This window comes from Saccopteryx leptura, chromosome 3 (assembly GCF_036850995.1).
Source record: "Saccopteryx leptura isolate mSacLep1 chromosome 3, mSacLep1_pri_phased_curated, whole genome shotgun sequence".
In the NCBI taxonomy this organism is placed as follows: domain Eukaryota; kingdom Metazoa; phylum Chordata; class Mammalia; order Chiroptera; family Emballonuridae; genus Saccopteryx; species Saccopteryx leptura.
The window spans coordinates 17,595,367-17,604,994 of NC_089505.1; the positions used below are offsets into that span (position 1 = coordinate 17,595,367).

Consider the following 9,628-nt stretch of genomic DNA (forward strand, 5'->3'; position numbering starts at 1 on the left):
TGGAGTTTTAAAAAAATGACAATAAATCAATACTTTGCATTCTAGTTGCATGCAGCCCAGTCTCTAGATTGACCTCAGCTATTCTTAATCACAGAGAGAGTCCTACAAATGCACCTCGAAATCCCTACAGGAAAGAGGTAGGCCATGATCCCCATGCACAGAAAGTAATGTTTATAAAACTGTGTGTCATGGTGGTTTTAATGCCTTTGCTTGGAACATATGCTTCAAACAGCCTGGAAGAGATGGGTTATAGACATCAATTGAGCTCGTGTCTTTCCTGGCACTTCTCCCCAGGTTCTCTACTTAAAATAGTGACCAGACAACGCAGGTGAAGGAACCCTAGCAAAGAACAGTCTGCTTAGCGAATACTCTATTGAATGGACAGACATTTCCTGCAGGCCTGTGCAGAGTACCCAGGAGAGTGTCGGAGGAGAGATGGCAAGCACTGAACAAGCTTCCTCTTTTCAAGGAGCTTGCCACAAATTATCACAGCACAAGGTAGAATGTCAGAACTTCAGAAGTGATCGTGAAATAAAGACTACAGGAGTTCAGAGACAATCACTGAAATTTTAGCTCCCTAAACCATCAACATAAAAGCAATAGCAGAAGTGAAGGCAGGCAGTGAGGCAAGAAAAGTGAGCCATTGGCTATCTTTGGGAAATGACAGATAACATAAAAAACCAGAGACAGCCCAAGTGCTATAGCATACCCTGAACACTAAACAGCTATATGTGGCTCCCTGGTAAATTTTTTTTCTTTTGTGACAGAGACAGAGAGGGACAGAGAGAGGGACAGATAGGAACAGACAGACAGGAAGGGAGAGAGATGAGAAGCATCAATTCTTCACTGTGGCACCTTAGTTGTTCATTGATTGTTTTCTTATATGTACCTTAACGGGGGGCTACAGCAGACTGAATGACCCCTTGCTCAAGCCAGCGACCTTGTGCTCAAGCTGGTGAGCCTTGCTCAAATCAGACGAGCCCATGCTCAAGCTGGCACCCTTGGGGTTTCAAACTTGGGTTCTCCGCGTCCCAGTCCGACTCTCTATCCACTGTGCCACCACCTGGTAGGGTCCCTGATAATTTTTAACGAGAGTGTTACAAATTATTCAAAGTAGATCTCTACCAGGCAGCATGGAACTGGCTACACTTATTTTAAAGCTTCCTATTTTGATGATATATATATATCATAAATACATATATTTAAAACCTACCAAAAAGTTCTAACACTTCTTCCTAAAATTCATGTTATTTTACTAAAAAGAAACATAGACAGAACTTACTGTCCCTGTTTATTAAACCGCAGCATGAATAAAAATGAATTGTGTATGAATTCTAATTTTTTTTATAATGCCCAAGATTTCCCTGTTATCCTTGTACATTGTATAAGAAACATAATGGACCCAAATGTTTCCCCCTGCTGAACTTATCAGCTCCATTCTAGTGGGCAAATACAAAGACACATACTCCCATCCACTGCACAATAATCTGTTGTTCAGCATTGGATAGGCACATGTTCCACATCCAAGTCACAGGAATCTTTGTGATAACTGTAAAAAGAGATAAGTGCTAGCTATCCATGAATTATCATACGTTAGAGCTAAATTACTTCCAGGATTGAATACTTCGGAAGTAATCCGTAACTGTAAAAAGAACCCAAGACTCTTTTGAATAGGTTCTTATTTTCAATCAATTGGTAGGAATTTACTTAGGTTTTATTGTATACCCAGACACTGTACACTGCACTGTATTTTTTTAGCACTTTGAAAGTGACTAAGGTATAAAACAAATTTCTTGTACTGTCAGAAGGTGCATACCCATAACATAGAGAACAATACATGACAGTATTGGGTTTCAACCAGTGCCACCATTTGCAACTTCAAAATAAATAGCAAAGTCATATCTCTGAGAAGAGTCTAGTATCCAGAATACATAGATAATATTTAAATGATAAAAGGAACAACCTAATGCAAAAATGAGCAAAGAATGTGAACAGACATTTTTCCAAAGAAGTTATACAAATTGTCAACCAGCACGTGGAAAGATGCTCAATATCACTACTCATTAGGGAAATGCAAAACGAAACCACCGTAATCACACCCAGTAGGATGGTTATAATCAAAAGAACGGGAAATAACTCGTGTTGGTGGGGATGTGAAGAAACCGGAACTCTCAGACATTGCTGGTGGGGACGTACACTAGTGCAGCCACTGTGGAAAACAGCTTGGCAGGTCCTTAAGTAAGTTAAACATATACAGTACCACCATATGACCCAGCAATTCCACCGCTAGCTATATGTCCAAACAAACAGAAAATGGGTGTTTGAGCAAAAACTTGTACATAAATGTTCATAGCAGCACTATTCACTATAGCCAAAAGATACAAATGTCCATCAATGAATGAATAAACAAAATGGAATATTATTCAGCCATAAAAACAATAAAGTACTGATATCTGCTAAAACACAGATGAACCTTGAAAACAATATGCTAAGTGAAAAAAAAAAACAAATCACAAAAGACTACCTATTATATGATTCCATTTCTATGAAAGGTTCAGAATAGGCAAATATAGAGACAGAAAGTAGATTAGTAACCACTCAGGGTGGAGTGGGGAAAGAGAAATAATAGTTAAAGGCTACTGGGTTTCTCTTTTTGATGGTGAAAATGGTCTAAAATTGACTACAGCAATAGTTTCACATATCTGTGAGTATACCAAAAATGACTATTGAAAGCTATTAAACTATTGGAACTTTAAAAGGGGCAACTGTGTGGTCTGTTAATTATATCTCAAGCTGCTTAAACATTAATAGCATATGCTGAAATGTGCTTCGTTTGGAATTTTCTTGTGCAATAATTACCACACGCTTGACTTTTGCAAAGAATTCTATTGAAATATTAGTGTTTCTGTCGCCCTTTCTAATAAATAAAGGGGTTTATGAATATCACTGTTTGCTTAAAGTTGAGTTTCTAAAATAAAAATAAATATAGGTAAGGTAAAATTTATTTGTAGTCAAGTCTCCCCCACCCCCCACCCCTAAAAATAGCAAGTGACAACTCCTAATCATTTTTAGTGGCTACAATCCATCAAATAATATGACTTATCTTTGCCCGTCACCGTCACCGTTCCCTTGAGCGCAGCTGCAGGGCAAGCTACTGTTCCGCTCCTGCAGCTTCCCTTTGAGAAAGCAAAAGATACTGTTTCCCTTGGGACTCAGAAATGCTTGTCTACTTGTATACTAGTTTCCTCAAATACAAATCCAACTAGTGTTTTAAACCTGGCTTGATGACAGGGAATTTGAAGAAAGACGGTATCCAGATAATACATATTCATATGTATTTTTAAACAACTCATACTGAGACTACTCTACATTAAAAATAGTTTACAAGGCGGAATGCTTTTCCCCATTCATTCTGTGTGTTTATGAAACAGAATGCCTCAGTCCAATTCCACTTTCTGTTCTTCCTCTGTGACAGTGCTACTGTGTCCCCATTCAACCCTAGAAGATAAATTTGCAGCTATGAACAAGAATGTCATTTTCTTTTCATGTCAACAATTTCTACTGATAACATCATATTTCATGCATGCATTTCCTAGACTGCTGTCTGAGACCTGGAGTACTATATTGAAACCATACGTGATACACAGAAGAAAATTTAAATTTGCCTTTTAAGGTTTAAAGAAACTATTTTGTAAGAGAGCAGGATGTCTATTTTCATATTTACCTTTAAATTTATTTAAACTTAAAGAATTCTAAATTCAATAGTTACATCGTTTTCTCTCTCATTTTTGACTCAAAACTGTCATGCGCCTTATATATGTAAATATATATGGATATAGGGATTGGCAATTCTGAAAACTAAAGTGGTATACCTCCATTTAAAGTAGTATAAATTAAAAATGGAAAAGAAAGAACAGTAACTTCAGATCAATCCAACAAATTCAGTTCCCATAAAGGCTAAATCCCATATCCAAGGCTTTGATGATAAATCATTAGCATTGCTGGTTGCATAAGATCAGTAGTAAACCATCTGGCTTTTCAGTTTACATCAATGTAATGAGTGTTATCCCACGTTTTTGATCTACCCACAGCTCATAAGTAATGTGGCTATCGGCAGAGGCTGCAACATAACCTAATTTCTGGGGGAGATCTTACTTTTTGTTTGTTTTCTATAGCAAATCAGTCTGAATACTGCTTCAAAAATAATGAAATAATTTCACTGAATAGAAAAGCCTACAGTCTCCAAGTTTAAGTACAGCAATTTGCTATGTTCATCTATTCACCCCAGCGTTTGTTGGTATTTCCCTCTCTCCACTCATTTCGAGGAGGGAAAACGTCAGGGCAATAGTTATCCCTGCGTAATTTTTCTCCCTCTAAGTCACTTTCCATTTTTCAAATTTGTTGCAGCAGAAAATATCGTTAAGGAGAACGGGCTTTGCCTTTCCGCAAACCGATGAGACAGAAGAAGCTGTCCGCCCCTGGCTCCGCAGGAAGAGGAAGCATCAGTATTGACTCCTTCCCTCCCTTCCCTCCTTTCCTCACACTGTGCTCTCTGGTCGCCCCACTTCACCCCAACTTCGGAATTTCTGAAGCCAGATGGGGCTGCAGCTGTGGGCTAGTCCTTTCCTTGAAATAATGAGGTGCATTTTCAAAAGCTGAAACCGAAAAACATGAAACCATGTACATCACCTTTGAAATCATTTACACATCTCTTCTCTCCGCCATCTCCCCTCTTTCTCTCACATGCATGGGAAGACCCCTGAAAGCAATACTTCACTCTAGAGCACTGGTTCTCGAACTTGAGCCGGCATCAGAAACACCTGGAAGATCTGCTAAAACACCAGCTGGCTGGGTCCCCACACGGACTCCTTCATCCGCTCCATAGGTCTGGGATAAGACCTGAGAATGTGCATGTGTAACAAGCACCCAGATGATGCTGAGGCTGCAAACCCAGGGACCACACACTGAGAACCTAGACAAAGAGCACCTGCTAAAGAAAGACCAGGTCTTATCATTCCAAGCCACATGGCCTCCAGTTGTGTGGCTCTGGGGTGTCGAGTTCCCTAGTACGTGGAGGCCACATTGTGGTGATCAATACAGGAAGGTGGATTTGCAGAAAAGCGGCTGATCAAATTATTTCTCTTCCGTTGGCCCCTCAAGATGCTTAGTAAAAATATCAAGAAAAAGAAAGTGAAGGCCCTGGCCGGTTGGCTCAGCGGTAGAGCGTCGGCCTAGCGTGTGGAGGACCCGGGTTCGATTCCCGGCCAGGGCACACAGGAGAAGCGCCCATTTCCTTCTCCACCCCTCCGCCGCGCTTTCCTCTCTGTCTCTCTCTTCCCCTCCCGCAGCCGAGGCTCCATTGGAGCAAAGATGGCCCGGGCGCTGGGGATGGCTCCTTGGCCGCTGCCCCAGGTGCTAGAGTGGCTCTGGTCGCAACATGGCGACGCCCAGGATGGGCAGAGCATCGCCCCCTGGTGGGCAGAGCGTAGCCCCATGGTGGGCGTGCCGGGTGGATCCCGGTCGGGCGCATGCGGGAGTCTGTCTGACTGTCTCTCCCTGTTTCCAGCTTCAGAAAAATGAAAAAAAAAAACCAAAAAAACAAAAAAAACAAAAAAAAAGAAAGTGAAATTAGGCAAACAACCATGACCATTTTTTGCCAGTCAGCTCTTAAGAGTCCCACTTGCACTTTGGTTATATTTCCATTTTATCACTTAAACTGCTCATAGCACTCTACAGTGAGTACTTGAATCAGACGGATTTGGGTCCAGGTCTTGCCTTACTTGCTAAGTGTCTGTCAGCAAGTCAGTGAACCTCTCTGCCTTTATTTCTCCCATATGAAAAATGGGAATAGTTGGAGGGCCTACCTATAATATTACCGGCTGAGGCATTTTCACCCTGCATGTGTATGGACTGGCACAGCACAATAATGGTAGCTTCAGCCGTGAATGGTCAGATCTCTTGGCTTTCCTGTGAGGATTAAATACACAACCTATTTGATAAAATAGGTTCAGTCATTACTTCAATAGTCATGGAGTAGTTACTATGTGTCAATGTATAACATTACACAGATGTGTAATATTACACAAATATATTAAAATAATATCCTGTCAAGAAAAATGTTTGTTATAAATATTATTTTGATTTGGAAACTTTTTTTCTTTACATGCACTTATATAATATTTAAGGAAAATACTTGCCTCCAAAATTGGCTAACTAAAGAAATGGAGAGGATGTCTTTACCAACCGCAAACTCTGTTTTGACAGACACTAAAATAATAGAATGGAGGAAACAAGGGAAAACTAATTCTGCAGATACCTAGGCCTTATATTATTAAGGGCATATTTTAGACCCTCTTAAATATAACAAAACAACAAGGAACAAATTTGGCCAAGGGCATCCTATATTCAGTTCACAATGATGTCAATTATTGAACCCATCATGTCAGTCAGAAATTTAATGATCAGTTTGTCATAAGAGCTATGTCCCATTCTTCCGTTCTTCCTCGTTCCCTCAGTGAATGCTGTGAAGTCACCCTTTCACCACTGGGCCCAAGTTTACCAGGTCTCATTTTCTGGAATATATTCATAATGAAAGCACTAAATTCTGGATACCACATGTATCTCAACTTTTAAAAGTTTCATGTGATACATATTGAAGCATCTTGATTTTAACCTCAGTGGTACTTTTGTTCCCCTCCTCCTCCCAGATGTGACCATCCCCAGGAAGGATAACAGAACCAACATTTGAGGAGCTGAGTGGAGGTGCGAGACCATCAAGTCCAGCTGCTAATTTTACCTGAAAAACCTGAAGCCCACGAGGTCTGAGTACCCTGCCCAAAGCCACATGCTCTTAAGGGCACTAAACACAGATGTCTTCTGCCCCCACCCCCTGTATCTTCCCTACACCACTGGCCTCCATTTTTGCTTAAAAGGAACTTGTACAAAGAATTCATTATTAGATTTTATAGAAAAAGACCATGAGCTTCAAAACCAGTTACTTCTCAAAGCCAGTTAACAGTGATTGTTGGTGGTGATTTAAAAAGAAAAAAAGAAAAAGTTACCTCTGTGGACACTAGCAGGTGTCTGAGAGCCAGTGAAGCTATAAGACTCCAAAATACAGAACTCAGAGAAAGAAGAGAGTTGACTCCCTAATAAAAGTGGGTATTACCCCCAAATCCTCTAAGAAAAACAAAACAGATACTCAAGATCATACTTTGGAAATCTACTTGGACAATATTTTCCTTTCATTTTCCGCATAGTTCCCTCAAAGTTTCTACAGAAACAGAACTGTTACTTTTAAAATCTGAGCTTCTCTACATGAGTATTATTTGGTCTGCGTTTACATTTCAGAAAGCTCTAACACGTGTCACTTTGCTGAAGTGATTTTTTTTTTCTCCTTCGACAGTGGTGTGCTATCTGGACTTGTGACTTCTGCTATGACGTGACTTTGGTTGGTAAGTGTGGCAGCCTGCAGCCTGCCGTACGTAGTCACTTGGCCCATTACGGTTCCAGCGCTTCAGCCGGTTCCCTTTGCGCACCGGCTCGGTCAGGCAGATGACGGATGTTTGCCGGTGGCTCGGGTTTGGGTTTATCCCCATGCAAGTCTGCAAGAAGCTGCAGCCTCCCAGCTTCGCCCCTCTTTCCCACAAGACCTCTTCTGGACACACGCTTGCGAGAGATTTGCACCTTGCGTTGGCCAAGGCACGCGACCCATCATCGCACTGGGGACCTGGGTGTGCGCTGGCTGGGCCCTGGCACTGCTCGCTTCCCGCGCTCGGACGGGGAGCTGCGGGTCACGCCCTCTCTCTGGAGCCGTTCCTTTCTCTCTTGGCACAACCCCCTCCTTACCTCTGCTAAAAATAGGCCCCCGTGCTCCTAATAAACCAAGCACAACCCCGCAACAAAAGTTTGGGTTTGAAACGCAGAGGATCGCGGGGTCAAAGCAGGCGACACAGTTGTTCAGGCTGACCTGCACCTTCGGCCAGCCCCAGACCTCCCGGCACAGCCCGCTCCCCATGCCCCACTCGCAGCGAGCCTCGGGGTGAGCAGGGATTGCCAAAGGACAAGCTTGCTCGGAGACCGCGCAGAGCCTGGAGTCAAACCAGCGTCAAGAGAGCAACTTGCGAGCAGAATTCACAGAGCCCACCATGGAAAGGAGCAACAGCCATCCGCACGATCCGGAGTGCTGGACAGGACAGGACTATGGTCCCTACGATGCCAGGGACGGGCTGTCCCTTCCTCTTGTCTCTCCCCACACGGCCGGGACTGAATATCCACCCATCGTACACACCCACAAGCACACGCCTGCACTCCGTCTCAGACGGGGTAGCGGAGGCGGGGAAGCTATGCAGTGCCCCGCCCGGAGGTACCTGTCCGGCCCGTCCATCCAGATGGACTGCCGGCAGCTCCGGAGGGAGCAGACGGCTCCGGCAGCTGCACGACGCTCCCGGGCGTCCCACCTGGGGAGCACCCGAAGTCCCCAGCGCATCCCCTGTCCCACCTCCCGCCCTGCCCGCCGCCGTCACAACTTCGTGAGGCTGGCGCCACCCTTGTGCCTGCCTCTCTTCCTTACCCAAATACTGTCGCAGGTCGAGCAGGAAGCGAGGGGGTCCCCCGCTGAGCTGATAGAAGAGGGAGCCCAGGCAGAAGACCAGCAGGGTGGCCATGCAGAAACCGTAGTCCCGGAGGGAGAAGCGCAGGAAAGGCAGCAGGGAGACCCGGCGCTTCCAGCTGCCCAGGCCAGGAGGGGCGCCCCCCAGAGGGGCCCCATGGGGCCAGGGATCCGCGCCGCCGCCGGGATGCTGCTGCTTCTTCTTCATCGCCTGCTCCGCCGCCTCGCACAGTCGGCCCGTGCCAGGAAAAGGTCACCCATCCGCCTGCGAGAAGGAGAGCCCGGCGGGCCGGCTGCTCATGGGCAGGGCCGTGCGGAGGGCAGCCCGGGTGGGGGCGGGGAGGGGCCGAAGTTGCCGGGCTCAGGAGACTTTCCTCGGCATGGTCCCCGCCGCCGCCGCGGCCCGACCGGCCGAGGTGCCCGGCCCCCGGCTCGGGGGCGCTGCCCACACCCGGCCCGCTAGCGCCCCCGCGCCCCGCGCCCCGCTGCGCCTCGGGCTCGCTCGCGGCCGCCGGGGCTCGCCTCCAGCGCCAGCGTGGACCCCCCGGCTTTGTGTCTGTCGGTCTCGGCGTGTTTTGTCCCGGTTCAGGCTCCTCTAAAAAACGGCAGGGAGGAACAGGAGGCGGACACCAGCCCCTCGCTCCACCTCCTTGACAGGGGTTTTCCTCCTTCTCCTCCCCTTTCTCCCTCCGGCTCTCCGCAGCCCTCTCTCCTCCCTCTTCCCTCCCTTTCTCCGCTTGGGTCTCCGGGTTTCTCTCCGGTGTCACATTACTGCCTCTGCCTGGGGAGGGGCGGGGGGCGCGGCGATTATTCGCAACAAGGAAGAAAGTTTCTGGGTGTTTTTTTCCTTCCCCCTTTCTCGACAATCTGGCCTCAGTTCCTGCGCCACCAGCGACCTCTTGGGGGCCCCGCTGACTATTCTCTCGTAAACAGTCGCCGGCAGGAAGAAGCACGACTTTTTTTACTGTAGATATTTTGTTCATTTCAGAAACTTGATTCTCCTGCCGTATCCCAAGC

The 9,628-nt window shown here is 45.8% G+C and overlaps 1 protein-coding gene across 2 annotated transcripts in view; it reads right to left on the minus strand.

Annotated features, from left to right (window-relative positions):
* Positions 1–9,360, minus strand: part of UST (uronyl 2-sulfotransferase) — a 294,746-nt gene extending 285,386 nt beyond the window's left edge. The window contains exon 1 of one of the 2 annotated variants that reach the window (XM_066373034.1): positions 8,573–9,360. In XM_066373034.1, coding sequence (XP_066229131.1) covers positions 8,573–8,819 — 247 coding nt within the window. In that variant the 5' untranslated portion in view covers positions 8,820–9,360. The remainder of the gene's footprint in view (positions 1–8,572) is intronic. The other variant, XM_066373035.1, reaches the window with a different exon arrangement.
* Between the last annotated feature and the right edge of the window lie 268 nt (positions 9,361–9,628).